The 23,508-nt window shown below is 42.6% G+C and overlaps 1 protein-coding gene across 2 annotated transcripts in view; it reads right to left on the minus strand.

The window, feature by feature from the left end:
* RASSF3 (Ras association domain family member 3) overlaps positions 1-23,508 on the minus strand; it is a 74,712-nt gene that overhangs the window by 37,986 nt on the left and 13,218 nt on the right. Inside the window, exon 1 of one of the 2 annotated variants that reach the window (XM_033059033.2) lies at positions 13,263-13,457. The exons of the other annotated variant lie outside the window; for it this stretch is intronic. Coding sequence (XP_032914924.1) covers positions 13,263-13,391 — 129 coding nt within the window. The 5' untranslated portion in view covers positions 13,392-13,457. Of the gene's footprint in view, positions 1-13,262; positions 13,458-23,508 lie in introns of those variants that run through there. 2 annotated transcript variants of the gene reach the window in all.

Consider the following 23,508-nt stretch of genomic DNA (forward strand, 5'->3'; position numbering starts at 1 on the left):
TAAATCTAGGAGACTGGAAACCTGGCAGTACTTGGCACCTCCCTTCTACAAAACACTCAAAAAAACGAGTGCTGTGAGTTTCATCAGGCCTGTGTTTTGACCTTTTGCATCTTAAAACAACTTACCTTTAAACATGTAGTTTATCATGTTTTCACCAAGGTGTTTTGCTTCACTAAAAGTGAAGTATGGTGAAGTTATGAACCCAAAAAACCACTACCTATCTAGAGGCAACCCATGCAGATTAGCAATCCAATTACTATTGCAGGTTAGAAGATCTCCTTGTGAGCATGGAGCCACGGAAGTGCACAGAAACCACGAGAACAACAAAGAGGGAACAGAGCAAGTGTTGATTAGGAAAGTTATGTTCAGTGTTACTCATCTAGAAGAGAATTCCAGATCAGTTTCAGCATGGCATTCCCACTATATTTCAGATTTTTTCGCTTGTCTGTTGGAAACAGTCAGAACAAAGTTTGGATTTCTCTGGAAGGGCAGGATTGAGGTTCATTTGGAAGCACCCAGCAAGGAGACAGGGAAGAATCACAGAATGAGTAACACTGGAAGGGACCACTGGAGATTATCTAGTCCAACCTCCCCACTCAAGCACGGTCTCTCAGAGCACATTACTCAGGAGTGTGTATAGAATGAGAAAGGATCTCTGCAAGTACCTAAAAAACACAGTTCCTTCCCATATCCAGGGAATGGCACCACATTTCTAATGACTGCTTGTCTTGGGGTGACAAGTCCGAGACACTGCCCTTAGTGCACTGTAATGCCCATACCTACAACGTAAAGAAATACCAATGCTAGTTTTAATAATTCTTAGAATAAAACATACCCCGCTGCCTTTTGTTTCTGACACAATTACTTCCAAATGTGAAATGCCTTTGGAAAGGTTTTTTTTCCCCCACTCTATCTTTCAGTTGGATCTCTATGAAGATGAATACTAGGCTATTTCCACAGAATATATAATTTCACTGTCTTAGAGGCAAACACCTACTGCACTAATAGTCTCTTATCATTGCAACTCAAAGCTACATCTTTATAGGCCAGTGGCAAGTTAAAAAAAGCCTCAGGGAGGAAATCACCAAATCATTAAAATCAAATATGCTTTGAAGAATATTTGGGGTCTGCATTCAGGGGTGGGGAAAGATGTGCCTTTAATTATTTTTTAATTAAATTAACTGTGAGTTTTAAAGTTCAGAGCATTAGAAACTGCTTTGATGTTTCACTTCACATATCAACCTTTTAGCACAATATAAACAGTCATGTTCCCCCATCCTGAGATAAGCTTCCCACCATGTGAACACATTCACATGAATTCAAAAGCAGCTGTCAGTGTAGACAAACCCACAAACTCTAGCCATAAAACAAAACCTTTGATACAATTCTATTAATCACTCTTGCCCATGACTGGGCAAACACAAAAGATCTTTAGAAAGATGCTTCTAAATATGTAACTTCTGCTCTACTGGAATAATCTGTAAGTTATTTACATCCTCCAAGATTTGTATTAAGGCACATCTTATCACCCCCTCAGTCACAGGAATACGTGGAACAATGGAACAACAGTTTGGATATTCAAATCGCCAACTGCTACCACCACCAAAGCAGAGATTTCTACTGTAAGAATACCTAAAGCTCTCCTAGCAAGTGGGATCACCCCTTCCAGGGGAGCACAGTAAGAGAAGAAAATTTATTCTTCCATAGGATTCAGCTTAGAAGATGTAAGACTCTTCCCAAAAGCTCCTCCACCCACTGCTGCCAGTGGGGGATGGCATAACAGCCACTGGACAACCAAGGACACCCAACACGAGGGAGCCGAACCAAGGGGGTACCGTCAATAACTTTGCAGCCTGAAAACACACTTCACAAGTTCATCTCGGGCACAGGTGAGCACAAAGTGGCTTTTTGGTGACAAAATACAGAATTAAATTCCCAGGAACCTCAGTATGATTTGGTGATCATAAAGAAGTCAAATTTGCATTACACAGCCTGCCATGTTTCAAACCAACTTAGTTTACCGTCTGATAGCTGGACATTTCTTTAGAGTTACTGTTTTACAGACAGTTCCATTCTTATTCAGAACTTGAGGAAGATATATATCAGGAATTATTCTGTATTTTAGAACAAACCTTCTATCACAGTATCAAGGCAATCACAAGTGCCCTATGGTTTAACAAACCAAAAGAGAAATCCCAGTGGAATATGCCCTGCTAGCAACATAGCCACTTTGATTTACAAAGCATCACTGGTTCTACACCGTGCATAAATACTTGGCATTTATTTGGGATAATGTTATATAGGCTGTGATAAGGTCTAAGATGTAGGAACTGTCTACACTGTGAAGGGTAGACAGTGGCTGGCTAATTGGCACCCAGCCTAATCCAGAATATAAAAATCTCACCATACTAAGCACAGGAACTGTCTGCTTCATTTTACAGATCAATAACTCTGACCAGAGCCAGAAACCCACAGTTAAATCTACCTCATGAAGTCCTGTTGCTCACAGGTTTGAGTCAGCAATAAGAACATTCTCCCAATTATTATTCTCTTTGACAACAGTCTACTGAACATTCACTCAAGAAAAAGTTGTAACTTACAGCACAGAATTAAAAGTCTTATAGAAGGTATTTTCTTTAACATACTTTAATTAAAACATGGTGGTTTTAGTTAAGCTGAATTTTATTTTGCTAACATTATACTATTTTTAAAGCAGTAAAAATACCTCCTAGGCAAGCAAGGGACCAACAAAAGTTCAGAGTAGTAGATCACATGGTCAGCTGAACACTAATACCATTTTTCAGTTTCTATGAAAACAAACTTTTTCCCATGAAGTCCAAATCAACACCAAAGCAATACTGTGCAGTTGATACAGAGAATGCTTAGAGAAAGTATTTAGATTTATCAGCAATTCTTGTTATAATTGTTATAAGCAACAGCAGTGTTAGTCAGTCTCAGACTTAAAGAAGGAAAAGTAATTAGCACCCAAAGAATAAAACAAGATCTTGCTTGGCTAGGACCTTGAAGAAAAAATAAGGGGGGGTGGGAGCGTAAGAAATTGTTCAGGAACAATAATTGACATAGTCATAGAGCCCAAAGAAAAAACTTAAGAAAGGTAACTAATCACATAAACTAATTCAACATTATATACAATGAGAATAGAAAAATAAAATTTAAAATAATGTGATTATCTGATTCAGAGTTTATCTGACTGATGTCCAGAAGCTTTGTTATCTCCTCTGACATTCGTATGCATATGCAGTAGCCTTTTACCACTACAGTGAATTAAAAGGTAACTAAAGTAATCCAGTATTTTAAGAGTCACTTCTCCAAGGAAATAACTAAATTACATTACCAAATACAACAAAAATATTCCAGTCTTTGAACTCTGCAATAGCCCCACTCCATAAGGCTATCTTAAGTAGCTACTGTGAATCCATTTACTTAGATCCTGAGACCCACTTACTGGGCTCTCTAAAAAAAAGTTAAATTATTTTCATTACAGAAAGAATTGACTAAGACTCCTGACATTAATTATCACCCCGTATCACATATTCTTGGAAGGGGAAAAAGGCATTCCCTTAATTCAACAAATAAAGCATCCTTGAATATTAAATTAAATACTCCCAGTTCAACTTCAGCTGACCTGCTAACTCATGCAAAAACTGCACTCTCCCTAATATTAGATTTTACATCAAAATTAACCCAAAGGTCTGGATAAATTTCTAAATATAGAAAATCAGACTTCAGAGTTACAAATTTATGTAGACAGTGCAGTAGAAAAGTAACACTGTGCTAAGTTAGGCTCCATGAAAGCTGTGAGTATCATGACCAGAATAAGATTTCATTAAAGAAAAGATCAAGTTCCCCTTAATAAAGCAGATTTCTCTTACATGGGAGTCTGGTTACTGCTTGCATCAGGTTGCCTGCACAAATAATGTTTCCCTGGCTCTGCTGTTCCTACACTGCCAGCACTCCTATGTGGGTACCTAATGGAGCAACTGCCTCAAGCATGAACTTCAGGTTAAGCTGTGTATTTTTCCACATGAGACATTGATCCTATGTGCAGAAACATGAACAGGCAATTTTCCAGTCTGCACTTACAGCAAGACAGATAATACTTTCTCTTCCTTCTTTCCATCAGAGCTCCTAAAAGACACCAGAATCACAAATCAACTCCCACCTCAAAATGACTTTTAACACGCCTCACATGTTTGCAGGATAATTTACTCCAGTTTGCTCTCAGCAGTTGATAAGTGCTCATATTATCTTTCAAGAGATTGAGCAAGTCTTGTACACAAAGATTCCTTCTTTCTCCTCCTTCACTATCAAATATAAAAGTTATACCTATTTCCAGCTTTCAGCTGCCAAGCCCATGCCACATGGGGAGTTAGAGATTTATTTCAGCAGTTTTCAGGAGCACCCCCTTATTGCAGCATTTACCCCAGCTGTATCACAGCCATGGGTCTAATTTTTGGATCCAAGTACCCTGGTGATGGAAATGGGGATCCTGTATGTGTAACAGGATTAAAAAGAACTTTCCTCCTGTTCATACTTCTGTTCCTTGGTGTTCAACACTTAGGTTCAACAGTCTAGCCTGACGGACGCAGAAATGCTTCTGCAGAAACCCTCTCTGTCCGCTGCTTTTGAAAGTTAAACACACACGTATGGTAACGAAAAAGGGCCTGACCATTCTTTTAAGTCACCAGTCTGGAAAGCTGGGCAATCAGTTCCTGCAGATGGCTACAGCACATACCTGCTGTGCACTTTAGGCACAGCCTAGGTCACTTGTGACATGTCAACTTTTCTACTACTTGCGAGCTAATTAAAAACACCAAAAAATGGGGTTGCAGGTTTTTTTACATGTTTTGTCATAAAGGGTAACCTAAAACACCTGTCTATGCCTATACTACATAACCTTTCCACACATCAATAATATAATAAAAACTTGTAATACAGTAGTTCAAATTACATGTTTGGAAAATTTGCACTGACTCATGCTAATCTCAATAATATTGACCCTTGAACTTATTCATTTAAAACATGAGGAGAAACAATGCAGGCCAATTCTCCCATTATGCAACACACAACCACCAAATTCTTCATCTTTCAGGCAGTGCCAAGGACTATGCCAGTTTCTGTACACACAATCACAATGGGTCATGTTGAAATCCCTAGTGCAGTTGCTGGAGTTTATATGGTTTTACCAGATGCTTCTCATATGAACTATGAGAATATTTTACAATTAAATGAGCAGCTCTGAACAAAAAGACTCCCACAATCTCACTTTATGCATCTAAGTGAACACACTAAATCAAGTTGCTGGTGGACTGAACAGTAAGATGAGCAGACTTTGATCTTGAGGAGCCCAATTCTTCAGAAGAGAGTAACGCACTAAAGAGAAAAATAATGCTCTATATGAAACATCTGAACTAAACTCTTTCAAGTTTACCGGCTAGTGTGACTTAGGCACAACTGTACGTAAGAAGTCACTGAGAGGAAGTCCTCTACAACAGCGGTTATTAACTATCAAAAAAGGTGTTAAGCTACTTGTGAAATATTAACAAAATTGTTCTATTAAAAACTTTATTTCAAGGGGGACGAGTCAAATCGCGGGATCCCAGCTTCAGCAGAAATAAAATTAAGCGCTTAAATATTTGGCAAACTATCATGTTCAGTCAGAAAAGAACTTGATAGTCAGTTTTTATTATTATCAGTTAGGCTTTAGAGAGTCTGTATTGATTGTGTACTGCAAACACAAGATACAAGGACTGTGCACTATGAGGAAGTGTATAATGTGCACATATGCAATTGACCACACCTTGGGTCAGTGAGGAGACAGATCACAATACAAGCAGTCCTAATTATGGACAACAGGGATATCTATAAAAGATTAGAGACAACTGCCTTTGTAATTTGCCCCTAGTATATTATTTTATGTAATTTATAAAAGAAACACACTTGGAAACAGCATTTCCTACAATTACTTAGTGGGTAAAGAGTGAGTCAGAGAAGCTGACAACCAGCACACCAAGTACTCCTACATACCCAACATCAACATTTGATGCATCCTCAGAGGCAGATGAACCATCGCTGCTTTTAGTATTATTTTCAGCACAGCATAGATTCCTCTGCACACAGGGACACAAATTCCTCTCCAACACACACACAGATGAGTAGCTAGAAAGCATTCTTAATTGCTACATAAATCACATGTGGCTACTTAGCATAGCCAAATTCATGTCTCTATAGGAAGCACTCTCTTCAAAACTGTCTGCAGAATTTCATCAACCTCACAGAACAGCAAGCGTGCCAAAAGGAAAGCAGCAATTACTCACTCCAGGTCAATTCATACCTGTCTCCAGAAGCATGCGAGCTTCAATAAAGGCACCTGAACCCATACAAAAGCCTGACAAAGCAGTAGTTGGGTAACTGCTGCACTGAAACTGGGGGGATGGCAGCATCCTGGGCTAGCTTCAGTCCCATCAGGGCACATTTCTAACATCTGTGGGACTGCTGGTTGTAAGACCTTTCCAGAATGTTGGTTTCAAAAGACACAAATCCTTATGTGTGCATGTCAGATTTAGATATATAAATCTAAATACTTTGTGTGCGTGTAAATATATATATATGTGTATATATATATAGCTAATTATATATATATATATTTTAAATGAGCATGCATCCATAACAGCCCTATTTCTAACTATTTCTACCTAACAATGAAGTACAGGGTACACTGAGTAGCCTGGACCGATGAGCAGCTTGAACATTGGCCTTATCCATGAGGACAGCAGAACAAGAGACCTGTCACTCTCATGTCTCTCTTCACAAAGCTTACACTGCTTGTCTTGATTTTTTAGTATAGTGTCACAGGCAAATGCTGCATTACATACTGAGCACTTAATCCAAAATTCTGTTAATCAGTTTATTTAGAATCATAGAATATTCTGAATTGAAAGGGACCCATAAGGATCACGAAGGTCCAGCTCTTCACCCTACAGAGGACACCCCAAAAACCACACCATGTGCCTGAGAGCATTGTCCAAACGTTTCTTGAATACTGTCAGGCTGGTGCTGTGACCACTTCTCTTGGGGGCCTGACCACCCTCTGGGTGAAGAACCTTTACTGATACGTAGCTTGAGCCTCCCCCAACACACTTTAAGGCCATACCCTTGAGTTCTGTCACTGGGTACAAGAGTTAAGACATCAGTACCTGCCCCTCCATTTCCTCTCATGAGGAAGTTGCAGATGGCAATGACCTCTCCCCTCAGTCTCCTGTTCTCCAGGCTGAAGTGACCTCAGACACTCCTCCTACAGCATCCCCTCAAGACCCTTCAACACCTTCATTGTCCCCCTTTGGACACTCTCCAGTAGCTTAATATCTTCCTTACATTGTGCCCATTCCTTACAGTTTTGGGGAACATCTTCCTTATATTGCCCAAGACTGCACACACCACTTGAAGTGAGTGCAGAGTAGAGCAGGACAATCCCCTCCCTTGCCCAGCTGATGATTTTGTTCCTGATGCCTCCCAGGACACAGGTGACCCTCCTGGCTGCCAGGGCACTGCTAACTCATGTTCAACCTCCCCTTGACCAGGACCCCCCCCCGGTCCCTTTCCGCAGTGCTGCTCTCCAGCCTTTCATTCCCCAGTCTGTCCATACATGCAGTGTTGCCCCATCCCAGGTGCAGAATCTGTCACTTGCCCTTGTTAAACTTCCTACAGCTGGTGATTGCCCATGTCTCTATCAGTGTGTCTCTGCTTTTGAAGGACTCAACAGCTCCTCTCAATTTAGTGCCATTGGCAAATTTATTTTGTATGCTTCCCCGTCCTGTGTCTGGAATTATCACAATTAATGTCACTAATGAAGATGTGGACAAACTCCGGGCTGAGGATGGAGCCCTGTAGAACTCCATGAGAGACCAGCTGCCAGCCTGTGATGTTACCCCATTCACTTTGACCCTTTGGCCCAACCCATGAGCCAGTAGTGTTTGCAATTGTTATTTCAGCACTGGTGCCACTGACTTTTTACAGAAGAGACAAACTAGTATCAGTTTCTACTTCTAGGTTTTCCTCATAATTTTGTTCTTGCAGTAGCTAAATGTTAATCAACATGACCCTCTTCCAAAATAGTCTAAAGAAAACAGTGTAAGGATTAAGAGTTACTCATCTAGTCTGAATACTACCTGCTGCTAGTGCTGCACTCATGACACTTAAATTGCTGAATCTAACAGCACTCATCACATGTTTTAGTGACCTGAACTCTGATTAGCATAGTATGTTAATGCATTTCTCCTAAACCTGTTTCTTAATTTTCTGTGTGCACTAGTAGTTACCATTTCATATAGTTAAGTCCTCAGAATTTAACCCGATATTCCAGGAACCAACTGTGATGAAAAACCAGCGTACAGCAATCAGCATCCTCTGCACAGAGCACAAATCTCATCTCACCTCCAGAGGCTGTCAGACATGAGCAGGGGCCTTAGAGTTCATCACAAAAAGGCCATCAAGCCCATCCAATTTACTGATGCACACATCAAGTGCTCCAAGAGAAGAGTGAGGCAAAAACACAAAATAAGGACCGCTAGTTTGCTGCCACAGTGATGTGGGCTTAAAATAGACAATCTCTATCCTACTCATTCCTTCAGCTCTTAACTTTCAAGTATTTAAGTTGCGACAATGTTTATCCCATAATATTCACTGACTGCCAAATGGATTTAAAAAAAAAGAACAAAACATTACTGGATATTTTTAGTTGCTTTTTTTTAAAGAAGTTTCACGACTACATGTCAAACACAAACCTAAACTTTCTGGCTCCAAAGCAAGCCTATAATTAGAAACCTCATTTTTTCTGGTAGTCAGGAGAGCCATTTTCCCTAGGGAATGTTACTAAAAGGAAACCCAGGAAGAGTCATCGTAACGGTCAAAAAACGCGAAACATTAATAATGGACATTGGTAATACAAAGACGTCCTAACTAGGCTTGAGCAGCTACAAATCGCATCTTACTACTAGAAACTGTTTTCTTCCCAAATCAAATGCTTTTTTTTTTATGGTCTCTCTTCCTCTCAATTGCATGCCCTGACCTACTGTGCAAATTCATCTGGAAGAAACCTAAAAAAAGGTATCCATGTCCAGAAGTTTGTCCTATTTCTTCCCGTTTTCACCAGCTCAGCCATTAAAAAAAAAATGCTATACCTTTCCCTTCAAACCTCCTTCTCCAATACTGAAATGAGAGATTGCTGATTACTTTGTCAGGACTGGTTAGGGATGAGACTGTCACCCTCTGCCTTTTGCCTTTCCCCTTTACACCTCCTCTGCTTTTGTCTATCTCCTTTCCATTTCCAGTTTTTTTACTAATTTCCTTTCCCACCACCATTACCACAGTTGCAAATTCCACTAACATGCAGAAAAGACAGCCACAAAGCCAATGTCATGGCAGGGGGCACAGGGTGAGAGTGCAGGGGAAGGAACTTAGCAGGACTGGAAGCCATGAAGACCAAGACCAGTAAAGGGAAGAGAGAAGGAGAAATCAGACCTCAGACAGGGAAGGACCAGTGTTGACAGTGAGGCAATGAGGACATTCTTGGGTGCAGAAGGAACACGTGCATTTTTGGAAACTGCCAACAGAAGAGATTGCATTTTTCTTGTAAACACTTTATTAAATGGTTGAAAAACATAGCACACAGCAGCATTTTGGGGTTTTTCTCTAAAGAACAGAGCAGCATCCAAGTATCACACTTCCTATACCCAAGCCACATTCTCTCACATTTTGTATGCAAACTATTCACAATTCAATGCTGAACAGAACCTGCAGGACTGGCCCTCTTGCTGGGATCCATGACCTTCATAGCACTGCCAGCTCCCAAAGCAAGGTTTCCCAAAGCACAGTGATGTCCTGTCTCACTGACTACAGCCTCTTGTCACATTTCAAACCTTTACAGTTACAGTGGGGGGGCCCTCAAACAGAACAAGCAGAACCAAGTACAGGGATGTCTTCAGGTTTTTGCAGTCATCCTGAGAGAAGACATGAACTCAGCACGGCTTGGAACCAACCATGTACAATGCTTGAAAGGCCACTGTCCATTGAGACCCCTGAGAAAGGAAAAGTATTGCAAGGATTTACATCCACCCTGCTCAAAGAGGGATAATTCAGGGAACTGGCATGGGGAAGGAAAGTGCAGAAAACATACACAGGAAGATGCACATCCCTCCAGCATATGGTGGGGCTTGCAGCAGCAGGCATGACTGTTTTCAATTTTCCTGAAGGATGGGGGTGGGTGGGAGGAAATAGGGAGAAAGGGGTCAGTTTTCAAAAGTTTGCCAAACATCCTATTTTGGTATTTTCTCTATGGGGAGTGGACAATTTCCAAAGGCTTGATCATACAGAAGCACCAGTCTGACCTTGCAAAAGCCTACGTACATGGATAACTTTACCTCACATGAGTAGTCAGACTGGCAGGACAAAAATATTTACAGTTCTGCTTTTTTCATTTATTAAATTACTCATTGCAAACATGAAACAGGGCCATGCTGAGCTTCATCTAGTCTCTGACACTCAAATTCTACAAGAGATATGGATGATAACAAATCTTAAATAAAGTTAAACTTTCAGGAGCAATAAGAGAGCAAAAAGCAACCTGCATTTTCATTCACACTGCCTTCAGACTGAAGTATTTCTTGCTTAAGAAGTAACTTTGGGGCTACTGCTGAGCCCTAAAACACCATACTGCTATTATATGCTGCAATGGTTTTATGCTTCAATTTTCTATTAGAATGGTATAGAGAGAGAAGAGTTGTCTAAATATTTAACCACTCCAGAGACTAAGCATCCTAAGGTACCACCACAAAATCTTTACACTAGAAGTGCAGTCAATTCATTAATCCTGTCTCAGTTGCAGATTCTGATGTATTTAAGCCCATCCTTGCCTAATTAAACTAAGACAAAAATTCACTACTTAAGCTAGCTAAACACTAGTACAGAGTTTTTCTGCAGGCACAGCTGCAAACCAAATGCTCTAAACCACTTCTTCCCTGCAAGCAAAGGGGGCAGAGGGAACTAAGACAGAAGGATAAATGTAACTGCCAGCACTTAAAGTCTTCTGCAATAAGAGAAACATGCACTTCAAAATTTAATATTTGTGTAGTTGAGAAAGACACAGAAACAATAACTATCAGCTCCCCTTTTTTCTCTTTGCTCAAGGGGACATAGTATGCATTTTTTAACTAAACCTCAAATACAAACCAAAAGTAACATCCTCATCCCTACAAAGAGGCTTATTATGACTGTTATTGCTGGAAGGGGAAACTCACTCTTACTGGCCACATGACTGTTGAAATCTACATTCAGCATTGTTTGGAGGTTTTTTCTTTTCTCCATAAATCATCAGTTGAGAGCAACTGGTAGTAACTTTATGACTAGAAATACCAGCTGAGTATTTCTGATGCTGCAGAGTCAGCAATACAGATGAATTTGCTCCAGCCTAGTAAACTCATACTTAAATATGTACCCCACAACACCTCACTGCAGTATTATTTTGGGAAGTGTGACTAGAGCAGAATATAAAATTTTAGTTATGGGGGATTTTTTTGGGGCTTTTTTCTAGTCCCTCTTGCTTGGAAATGTTAACATCACACACAGCAATTTATACATCTGCACAATTTACTACTTATACAGCTATATATACGACTACTCATACTACATTTAGGAACACAACTCATACAACAGCATTAGAAAGATGAGTATGTTTTTAGGATCTGAATTAAGACACGAGCCCTCTCACATGTCACAATACAGTAGCTACACAGAGGCAGACAGCAGTCAGGTGTCTATTCACACAGTACTGTCACACCAGGATCTCCCCTCTAAGGGCCAGGTGGGAGCCAGATGGGTCACAGGCCACCAGATGAAGTTCAAGGACACTCCACAGCACTCAGCAGCTTCCAGAGAACACCTGAGGTTAGTGGGAAGCTGAAATTCAAAATGGATGAGACACAAACAAATGCTGAGCAGTGGTGTCAGGAGAAGTGCCCTGGAGAAGCAGCCATGACCTGATACACAGCTGGACCCAAGCTACTGGCTCCAAGTGCACAAGCTCAGGTGTAGGAAGAGGGTGTGTCCAGGCTCCCTGCCAGACTTTGCAAAGGAAATTAAAGCTCAAGAGAGCTCTTGCACTTCCTCAAATGGGAGCTTTCCTGAGGGGCAGCTAGAGGGTTTCAGTTTTAAACAAATCACAAATGGAACATAACCTCAGAGAAACAGAAACCAAGACTGGCTTTCTGCAGCAGAACACAGCCTACAGAAATGGCTGTGGGCAACAAGTGACGTTTTTTGACAAGTGCCACAGGTGGACCGAAGGGCAGCTGACATATCCAGGCTTTGAAAAGCAAGTTTATAACCAGGTCCCCACAGCAGTAGTTAGTATGTTTCATATTAACACTGAAATCAGCGGGGAAAACTACTAAGAGTTTGTAGAAACAAACAGGCAACGGACAGAAAGAAGGCACTGATGCTGGTGGGAGCAGATGAAAAAGAAGTAGCATAAACAAAACAGGCTCGCTTGCCTATGGTTTCCAAAGACACCAGCCATCTCTACAATGAAATCCTGTGCTTTGGGAAAAGAGAAGTGAGGGGGGATAGACTGCCTAGCTAAAAACGTGTGACATTTACCCTATATGGTTTAATGAGTGCTCTGGGTCGGACAGGTCCTCCACTGAATTTCAACGCTGCCCGCACAAGGGGCTGGTTCGGAGTTTTTGCTTTATGTTTGATCAGTTCTTCACCTCAAAGCCCCACTTGCCTGAGCCCGAATGCTTAAACCAAGCCACTTAAACACTTCAGAGGGCCTTTCCCTGCCAACAAACCAGCTGAAGAGGTTGTCATTCACCTCGGAAAGAGCTCCGGCAGAGCGGGGAGGCAGACCCAGCAGAGGGGCCGGCAGCGCGGTCACTCACCGCACAAACCAGCGATTTCTGGGCACATCCCTGCCCGCCGGGCAGCGGGGGTCCCTCAGCCCGGCTGCCAGAGGGGCCCCTCCGGTGCCCCCGGCCGCACGGGAGCCCCGCTGGAAGCCGGCCGAGGGAAGCCCTTCCCGGCCGCCTCCTTCCCGCCCCGTCCCGGCGCCCGGGCGGCTCGGCGGGTCCTTCCCCGTGGGGGAGGGGGCGGCGGACACGTGGAGGCCGAGCCGGAGGGAGCCGGCCCGGCCCGGCCCGGTTTGGCCCGGCCGCAGCCGCCCCTCTCGCTCGGCGCACGGCACTTACTTGTGGGGCGGCGCGGCTCTTGCCCGGCGGCCTCCTGAAGAAGGAGGTGCGCGCGGTGAAAAAGAACTCCTCGGACTCTTCCTCCTCCAGGCTGCTGTACCCGCTGCTCATGCTGCTGGTCCAGGTCATCGGCGGCGGCGGGGGCTGCTGGTGGTGCTGGGGCCGGGCGGCGGAGAGCGCCGTCCCGGCCGCCGCATGGGGCCCCGCCGCTGCCGCTCCTCGCCCAGCCCGCGGGGTCCGGAGCGCAGGAGGAGGAGGAGCCGCGGCTCCGGCGGCCCCGCTCCCGCCCTCGCCCCGCTCCCTTCCTGCCGCGCGAGTTCCCGGGCAGCGCCGCCCCGCCCGCCCGGGCAGCAGGTGAGGGGCGGGGGAGGCTCCATCCCGGCCGGCTCCTGACCCGCGTCCCGGGCTCCTGCCGGCGCCTCCGCCCCTCCATGCTCGTTACCAGCAGCGAGGCAGCTGAGGGGGGCCTTGCTGAAGTAAGAAGTTCCCAAACTTTTCCGTAACAATTACGCAGTTTCACTCTTCTATGCACTGTAAAGAATAGTCATTTTAAAAATGGCAAAATAATGGGGAAAGCTTTTCCTAGCAATCCACGAATTCCGGCTTCGCGACCGCGCTGGCAGTCGCAGGCTGCATTGCGCAGCCGGGGCCGCTCCGCGCACCACCGCCAGCACACCGGCTATTCCGTCAGTGGAATCCATCGCCCCAGGAGGCAGCGAGGAGCGAGGGAGGCTTGTGAAGACTCACCAGGGATTAGATATGTGTGCCGATAGCGAGAATAGCCAGATCTGCAACTGGAAAACACATTTAAAGCACAAAAGTCCTGGTGATACACAGGGGAAACATCAGACTCATCATTGGTGGAGGAAATGACAGACAATGCCTGAAGCCAGATCACTCCGTAATTACCTGCCTCAGTCTCATGTCTTCCCTTAATTTATCTAAGGCTAGCCACTGTCACCGACAGGATACTGGGTTTAAGGTACGGCTTCCTAAAGCTGTGCAGCTGCCCGTAAAAGCAGATTTGCCTTTCCTGCACGCCCTTAGCCCGCTGTTCCTGCTGTCCCCTGTGCCACAGCGGTTGTCCCACGGGGGGAAGTGAGTCACATCAGTGTTTGCTGCCGGAGCAAACCCCCGAGACATGGGGATCAGAAAGGCGATACCTTTCAGCAGCAGCACAGCCTCACATTAAACATATTTGAAGTTGTGCATTTACACATCAGTTCCCGTGGTGTCAGCATTCAGATACGGATGTAATCTGGGATACCATTAGCTAACATCTCCTTTCCCTCTTCCTGATCCCCATTTCGCTGGTCCCTCTCACACCACACCTCCTCATGTGCTGCACACGGTTGTTCCTATCCCGAGAGGGGAGTGGGTCTCTTTCTGCCAGTAGGTTCTCTTCCTGGCCTTACATATTGATAAAGTCACCTCAAAACCGGCAAAACAGCTCACACTGAGAACTAAAACCGGTCAGTCACTTTGGGAGGTACTAAATCCTTACTTTCCCATCAACTCTGATTCTTCCAGATTTTCGTATGGAGTTTGGCATCTGAGAGATTAGAAGGCTGCATAGCTTTTAAAAACAAATAATTGAGTCTAACAGCATAGATGCAGATGTGTCACCTCTTGAGCCTACTTATTGGCGCTGTAAAGCCCCGTGGTATGCAAGATAGCTGTAAGTTGAATGCCAAGTTACTTGAATGCGACTAAAACATATTAAAATGCTTTGCAGTAGACAAACAAGCTTTGTGTTACCTGGCTCGCTGAGCCCAGACCCATGCCAAAAGGAAGTCACACCAGAGATCTGCTGGGCATGCCTCTGAACCTGTCCAAGACCCAGTAACTCCAGTTTATAAAACTTTTGGAAAAAACATCCCTGTCCATGCTCATAGTTAAGGTAAAGGATTTTAAGTGGCTCAGATGTGATTAAAAATGGCATTTGTGTTTTCAAACTACAAAAGTATTTTTATACATTATCTGCTGGCACACTTGGTGGACTCCCCAGCAACAAGAGGCACTGTGTGTATAGCTTGTTTGCTTGGCTGCGGTCTCAAACCTGATAGTGTGTGGGTGGAACATTAAGCTGGCAAAGAGAATCATGGAGACAATCAGCTGCTGCAACAGAGCTCAAATTCATCTTTGCAAGATCATTTGCAAGTCCTGGGCTCAAGTCTGTATTTTCCCTGGCAGCAAGACATGGCATTCACCTCATCTGTAAAGCATTCTTTATATTGATAACAAAAAATTCACATTATCATTTTCTCTAGCTGCAACAAAGAATGATGAAGAAAACATGCCTAAGTTTTCTGCAATATGTCTTCCAATATGAATTCACTCCTCCACTTTAGCTCAGTTTTTAAGCGTACTAATTTTGGCAAGAGATATCTCACTTTAAGTTTTTTTTTAGACGTGGCACTAAACCAAACAATTCACATCAAGGTACAAACAGATGTGATGCCTTTCAGTGTTGAGTTGTTTGGTGCTTCAAAGTAGCATACCCAAAACCGAGGATTTTTCAAGAGTGATACTTAAAGATTAATTGGTACCCCTGTGGATTTCACTGTCCCCTGGCTACTCTCTGCCCTTATTTTTAAGTTTCTTATCCTCTGACAAGTACTCTTCCACATTCACAAACTCACTTTTCATTCTTCCCTAGGTAAGATTCAATCAAAGCTCTCTGTTAGGTACTGCACTGAAACCTCTACCCTACAACACTTGCACTACTTTTAGTTTATGCTGACAGGCCTCTTAAATAGTCAACAAAGAAAACGCAAACAGCACTTCATAATGAGAAAAAAAATAGCCATGTCTCAAGATAAAGGTACTAATAAGCTTTCTGAAAGCATACTTGTTCTTAAGGAGAATTATGGATGAATGATTAGGTAAAAAAAATTAACTTAAAAGCCAGGAATATGACACAGGAGTGAGAGCTGAAAAACAGAGCATTATGAGGCTCTCAATCAGTCCTGAGAAATAATTCAATCCCATGGGAAATTAAGCTGTCAATCAGTTATCATAGGGTCACACAGGCAGGTTAGCAAGAAGAGGAGATGGGGTTTTTTTAGATTTTTTTAGATGATCTAAAATAATCTAATAATTTTAGATTAATCATTAAGTTCAGTAAGTGCACTACAAATGCACCCATGAAGAAAAGGAGATTAACTTTTTTTTAAACAATTAAAGCTTGATGACATAGAATTTCATAGTATTTTTAAACTGTAGCCAGTTTAAAGTGGTGGCTCAAGTAACACAACCTAAAACAGTAATAGGCACTCTATTTCAAAGCAAGAATCCCATGAATAAAATATAAATAAAAAGCAATCATAGACAAAGATAACCTGTGTGGCATACACTGATTTGTTGTGTAGGAGGAAAAACAATCATTTAAATGGCTGTTCCTTTCTGTGATAAAATTCAGTTTTAAATAACTTTGTGGTTTTGGAGAGTCAGCTGAGACAAATGAAATATCAAGCATAGCTTCCAGAGAAATGAAAGCTGACTTCCTAAATGGCAAAACAGTTTTATGAATCAGGCAAGAATTAGGACTTTGAACTACCCTAACTGAAATAACCCTTAGAACCAAACATCAAATTGCACAGACGTGGATTGCTTCACAACGTCCTGCAGCTTCACTGCTTTATTTGTATTAAAATGTCACTTTATTGAAGTGATCACAATACCACAGGAAGGTATGCTTGAACAGGATTACACGGATTATTAGTTCGGTCAATTCACCTCCTGCTCTGAAGAAGAACCAAGTGCTTTACACCATCCCTAACAGTCCTTTAGCTAAATCGTTCTTAAAACACTGTATGGTGCTGTAGCACCTCCACTGTAGACCACCCCTTCCAGTGTTTAAGTTATTTATTCAGTTAGAAAGTTTTTTAGTAACATCTCGTTTTGAATCCTTAATCTTGCCCATTTATTTCTTAACAATGGAAACAGAGGTAGAACAGTTCATTGCTGGTTTTCTTAGAGGAACCTTTTGGGTATTTGGGGACTCTTTTTGTTCCTCCCATTCTTCTGCTTCCCAGACTAGACAAAGGGACAACTGATATAACATCCTATAGAGTTTACATTAACTCCATTACCAACTGCATGATATTTACCTGTTTCTAAAACATCCCTTCAGCCCTCTGACAGAGAAACTGGGAGGAATTGAAATGGGAAAGCCACAAAACATTCACTTTGCCTGTAATTCCGCTTTGAGGCTCTGGACCAAGATGCTCACTTCTGCACACAAGCCTTGGTCTTCTCTTCAGGCTTGTGCCAGACTACATCAAAAGGCATTAAGTCAAAGGAGCAGGAAAGGAAAAAGCAAGGTAGAGCATGGGCTGGAGGGTCCTGTAGCATATAAGACTACATTTCTATTATAATTATAAAAGTAATGTGGAGATCTCAAGAGAAGAACTCCTCCTTTTCTACTTCCCCTTTTCAGTCTCCCCTGGCTGAAATCCTGTGAGGGTGCTTGCATGCTCTGGCAAGCAGGACCTGTGGTGGCCCCACAGCTGCAGGCAGCAGCCTCCTGTGGGGTGGGAGCAGTGAAGGGAAGCAGGACATGGGCTGTGGGAAGGAAAGGTCACCACAGGGACTAAACTTCTTATGCCCTCTGCTGTAGTATCCCTCCAGTTTCACCACTGCTGTGCAGGAAGAGTCTCATTAACAGCCCTAGCAGTATTTCATTCTGGCTGCTATGAATTTGCCCTTAGCCCCTGGCTGTTTCAGGAGCCCTTTTGGTCATTTCTGCAGTGCTGAGTCTCTCTCTCCCCCTCCCTCTCATTTTCTGCCTTCATATGCCTTTGCAAACTCTCTCCCCGAGCCCAATAGTCTTATTGATGATTAGTCCCTATGGGACATACTAAATCTTAAAATGTGCTTAGTATTGAAATCCAAAAGGGTTCCTACCAAATAGCACATTGGATTTGGCTTCTTTTTAACACATTTAACTGGGAAATACAATTATTCCATTATGTTAGTTTTTAAATTATGCCCATATAACAAAAACATGTCCTAAAAACAAGTTGCAGAGGAAGAAAGTTTGTAACAGACGGTCCCTTTAAAATCTGAATACATAATTGTGTTGGCTTAGTTTTTTCTACATTCCAGCTGAAAACAGTAGTAATTTCAAATGATCAAAGGAAAGCAATAAAGTTGAAATATAACCAACACAGAACATCCACTCAGGCCTGTAGTTTCCTTACACCAGTAAACTTTCTGTTTACTCATTTCTCCCATTTGCCTTGAATTAATAGCTCAGGTCTGTTTAGTACCACTGGCAGCAGTGACAATTATCCTTTGATTCATACCCCAGCAACTTGTTAATTCAAACAAGGTCATTCCAGCCACACAGGCACATGAGTGCAGACTGAAAACAAACAGGAGCCAGGTAAACAGCCTCTCCCCATCTCCTGGTAAAGAAATGCCAGGTAAAGAAATGCCAGGGGACAGGTACTTCTTGTGGCAGTCACAACCTTAGACAGCATCATCAGGAATCCTTTTGTGGCTCTTAAAATTCTTGATTCTGCCCAAATCTTAAGTCCCTTTGGTGCAACTTTTCATCCAAAATCCTCAGAAAGAAAGGGTAACTGGAAATTAAAAATAACCCATGTAATCGCTTTCTTGCATTGTTGCTCACCAGATCTCTGATCATCATCTACTCTACTTGGACTGGTCAGAAGATAACAAAAATCAGACTAAATTCACCCTTTCCATCCCAAGGGTTGTGCTCAGAGCAGTCAGAGCTACGTTATTTTGAATGGCGAGCGAAAGTGGATGGAACAAGAAGATTGTGCTTGTCTCCTTTCTTGTGATGCTGCAAACATGTGACCACCTACCTAAATGCACATTTTGACTGAAATCAATACAGCTACTCATAATTTCAAACATGCACATAGTTTGGAGGATTCTTTATGTTGTTGCTACCTAAAGCTATAAAGAGAATTGTACCTTTCTGTCAGTTTTGGAATTACCAACATCCTTGTGTTAGAGTCTGACAGCTTTCCAGAATATTCTGTACTCTTTTATCTCAAACAAATATGTCATCAACTCTGCTTAGCAAGATGACTCAAGGTTAAGATGCCAGGATAAGACTACAAGTACAACCTTCCCCAAGGGAGTAGTTCTGCAGTTTGAAGACACTGGCATGGAGTCTGGCCTCATCATGTGTTATCAGCACTCACCTTCCCACATCCTGCCCTGCCCCAAAACCCACTGGGACCAACTGAAAGACTCCCATTGCCTTTGAAAGGATCTTGATAAAGCTGATAAAGCAGTCCTTTGCTGTACTGGTATGCATTTTCCTATCAGCTTTTTTGCATCCCAGTTAGGCAGAATGCTCTCCAAAACAGACAGGTTTGTTAGCAATTTTCCTTTCTTCCTTTCCTGTTGATTATAGACTGCATTATTAAACAGATACTTTCTTGTCAAAGCTCCAAAAATGTAAATTTTATAATACAAATTATGAAAAAATATTTCATATGTCTGACATATGTTTAATCAGAGGGCTTCAGAGAGCTGTGCAAATGTACTGAAGTGAGAATTGCCCTGCCCTTCACTCTCATTTCCAAGGCTAGATCAGGGATATGTCAGTAGTAGTAAGAATTCAAAGGTGAGAGCCATGTTCCATCTGGCAATCCATTCCCTGCAGCAACAGCCTTTTTAGCTCATGCTGTAGCCAGCCCCAAACAATGTCAGATAAAGTCTGTCAGGACCTAGATGTAGCCCAGAAACTCCAACTCAATAAACAGGTAAATAAACATCCTTATTCACACAGTCCCATTGATGTGAGTAGTCAGACATGAGTATAAGCAAAGGTTGGCATGAGGGAAGCTCAGAGGCCTGGGAGTGCTGTCATCCAATTCTCTGCAAGCACCCATGCCTTGCCAGGGTAAGCAGTAGAAGTACTACAAGAGAGAGCATAATCTTAAGGAAATATTCTATAACAAAGTATACAGAAAACAGACATTTTCCTATTTTAATTCAGTTCCTAATTGCTAACAGTGTATAAAAATACTCGGGGCAGTAAAATTAACTAGGACCTTCTGTTTCAAGTATAGAAACCACAACTGTGGAAGCTCAGCATGCTTTGTGGATACCATGAAAATGTGAGCCCTAATGCACTGTAGCTGCAATCTGATTCCCAGCATCTGTCCTCAAACTGGTGAATTGGTGGGGGAAGGGACCTTCTGGTCTGGGAATAACATCCCGATTGTCATTTCCTAGACAAAGAACTAGAAATTGTCTTGTCATACTGTGTATGAGATGACATTTTGCTCTGTTCAATAAGTCTGACTACAATAGATCATAGAAACTCCCTAGAAGCTGCCCACACAAGTTTAGGACTTTCTAGTAAATCATCTCAGCAGCAGTCCGTGAAGACAGCCATGCCAGGGAAACAGTGCTGTTTGACAGGACAGCAGATCTGATAACTGGTTTGCTGAAATGCCTGCCTAATCCATCCAGTCCACCCTTAGCTGGAAAAATCTGGGAAAAATTTGCCTTGAAGGGCAGTGCCCTGTGCCTGTGGAGCCAGCCCAGCCCGCTGAAGTGCTGGGGGCTGAGCAGGGCAGCCTCTCTTGCCTGCTCTGCCTGCCTGCTCCCTCCCCAGCTGGCAATGGGAGGCACTGCCAGCTGCTAGTGCAAGGTAGTTGGGTTCTGGCCTCTGCATCTGCAGCACTGCACAAGATCAACATTTTTCATATTTTCAGCAGAAGGTGACCACCTTTGAAATTTTTGCCCCGAATCAAGCTTTCTCTTAGCTAAATCTCACATAACTCCTTTCCTATTTGGTCTGTGTCCCATTCATTAGTGCAAGACATTTCTGATTCCCATTTTTGCTATCACACTCTTCCTCCCTCACTGAGAGTTGCTGTAGGGGGAGAAAAAGGTAAGAAAGTTTGAAGAAGAGACAGGAGAGCAGGAGGTGGAAAAGGTCAGAAATGAGAAATAGGCAACTCAGCAAAGTAAAAACCAAATTAATTTTAGAATAGAAATAAGTTTTTCTCACCAGAATTCCATAAAATTCCAAAACAAATGTCTATGGAGATTTCTGTGTGGAAAAAGAGCACATGTTTAGGAAAGCTGAGATGTACATTCCTAATTTTGAAGGAAAATTTAGAGAAAAAAACATACTGAAAAATTAGAAAAGAAAATAATGAAAAAAAGTAATTTCTGTGAAAAGGCAGCTAAGGAAAGCATATGTATCAGGGCTGAGAAGATACCGGAGAACTAGAAAAGCGAAAACAGAAAAGAAAAATACCGTGCTTTGATTTTTCTTTCAAAATTGCGGAATGATGTGCACACAGCATCGCAAATCCTCAGTTTAGGAGATTTAACATATGGAGGGAAGAGAAGGGGAGGAAGTGGACACTTTACATCACTGAGAAGTCCAGCAAAGCTGCAGATCATGCGAGGCTGTAGCCTTGCCAGAGGCGTCCTGGTTCAGTATGGCTCTCGCTGTCCTCTCCCTACATTTTATCAATCAGACAGCACTTTGGGGGAAAAAAGAGGTGACTAGAGGGAAAAAACGCAACATATGCACTTAAATGCAGTAGGAGCACCATTCCCACCCCGAGGGAAAGAAGCCATTTATGCCCCCACAGACTGCCACATCTGGCCCTGCAGTGGGTGAGGAGGTCAGAGCCAGAGCCCTAGGCTGATGCAGGGAAGCTGACATTTCTTATTTTTATCTGTTTCATTAACAAAACCCCTGTGATGTTATAAAAAATATACACAATATTTGGGTCTCAAAGGCATGTACTTGTAAGGTGGGAAATGCCTCTTTCATGACTGACTGCCTTAAGTTTAACATATTCCTGCAAAACCTTCATGCAGGGCAGGACCAAGACCCTCATTACTTCTCTGGTCTGCAGCAGGGGTCAGACATGGGTCAGTACTCAGGTCACAAAGGAAACTATAAATCTAGCAATTGATATACTTTTTTTCTATTTATTATAGGTAGTCTTTTATACACAACATGTACATGACCTCGAATTCAGAGGACTTGAACCAACACTGCCAAATGAATTCTGCTTCCCAGCTCAGCCCCAGGGTCTGGTGTTCTGAAAATCTTATTTCATGTTAGTTCATTTGTAGCCCCTCTTTTACAGCAAATCAATACATTTCCTTCAAAACAAACCCCAGACATTCTTCTAAGGATAGTCAGCACCAGAAATCACATCATCATGGCCATGTGGAGCCCCCCAGTCTTTTTCTGCATTTCACCATCTTCTTACACTATCCCAGCCAGTGCCACCCAGTCAGCCCCCTCTCAGGTTTTCCAGGCACTTTGAACTGATGAAACATGCATTCCATATCCGGAGTCCACACATACAGGTGTGTAGGGCGCAGCCTGCTTGACAAATGTGGATCTGAGGTGCTTTATGGGATCTGGCCAGACACCAGAGGTCACTCCCTAGGATGGAAGCCTTTGGCCACAGAGACAAATAATCATGGCTGGCTCAGAAACCATGCTGCATCTACTCATTATTTTTCAGACTTAACTTTAAAAGCAAAATATTTAATTATGTTAATTTTACAGTCTTATGTTTACATGGCTTATGTTTACATTGTCTAGAATGTTAATCTAAATTAATGTTTTCTAAAAATGAGTGTCTAAAACTTTTTTCCAGGAAAAAAAACCCCACAAACTATTCCTACAAAATAAATTTATTTTCTTGTTTTACTGAGCTTGCATGGTTACTCTTTCCTGTGCTCTGGAGGAGGGAAGATCTGATGTTTTAGTGCTGTTGTCATCTGGATGGACATAAATGGTGGAACAATGTGTTAAAGAGAGTTTTTCTAGTTCAGAGATTTGAATATGAAACTTTGCCAGTTGTGGGACACAGCAAATTGTACAGCAATCCTACAGAAGCAACATCTCTGGTATTTTCCCACCACAGCAACATCCAAACTCTGATGCCATGGCTGTAGATTGATTTTTCATGGCTTTAAAGAGTATAAACTCTGAACTTCTGGAAACTAAAGTAGTTGTAAATTAAATAATTTTTTTATAAAATCACGTGTAATTGCTATCCAAGGCTTTCACTTCAGACACAGCCCAGACTCAGCACACTTAGGCACTGCTTTTACAGAAGGCAGGGGTTTCAGCTTAGCACGTGCAGAGGGGCCTTGTACAGGAGCAGTCTGTATTTAAGCACTGCCTCTCCAGCATGACCTGTGCTTCATGAAATCTTGATACATCCTAAGAAGAAGCTGGGGGAAGGGAAGCAGAGAAGCAAAGCAG

This window comes from Catharus ustulatus, chromosome 4 (assembly GCF_009819885.2).
Source record: "Catharus ustulatus isolate bCatUst1 chromosome 4, bCatUst1.pri.v2, whole genome shotgun sequence".
NCBI lineage: Eukaryota > Metazoa > Chordata > Aves > Passeriformes > Turdidae > Catharus > Catharus ustulatus.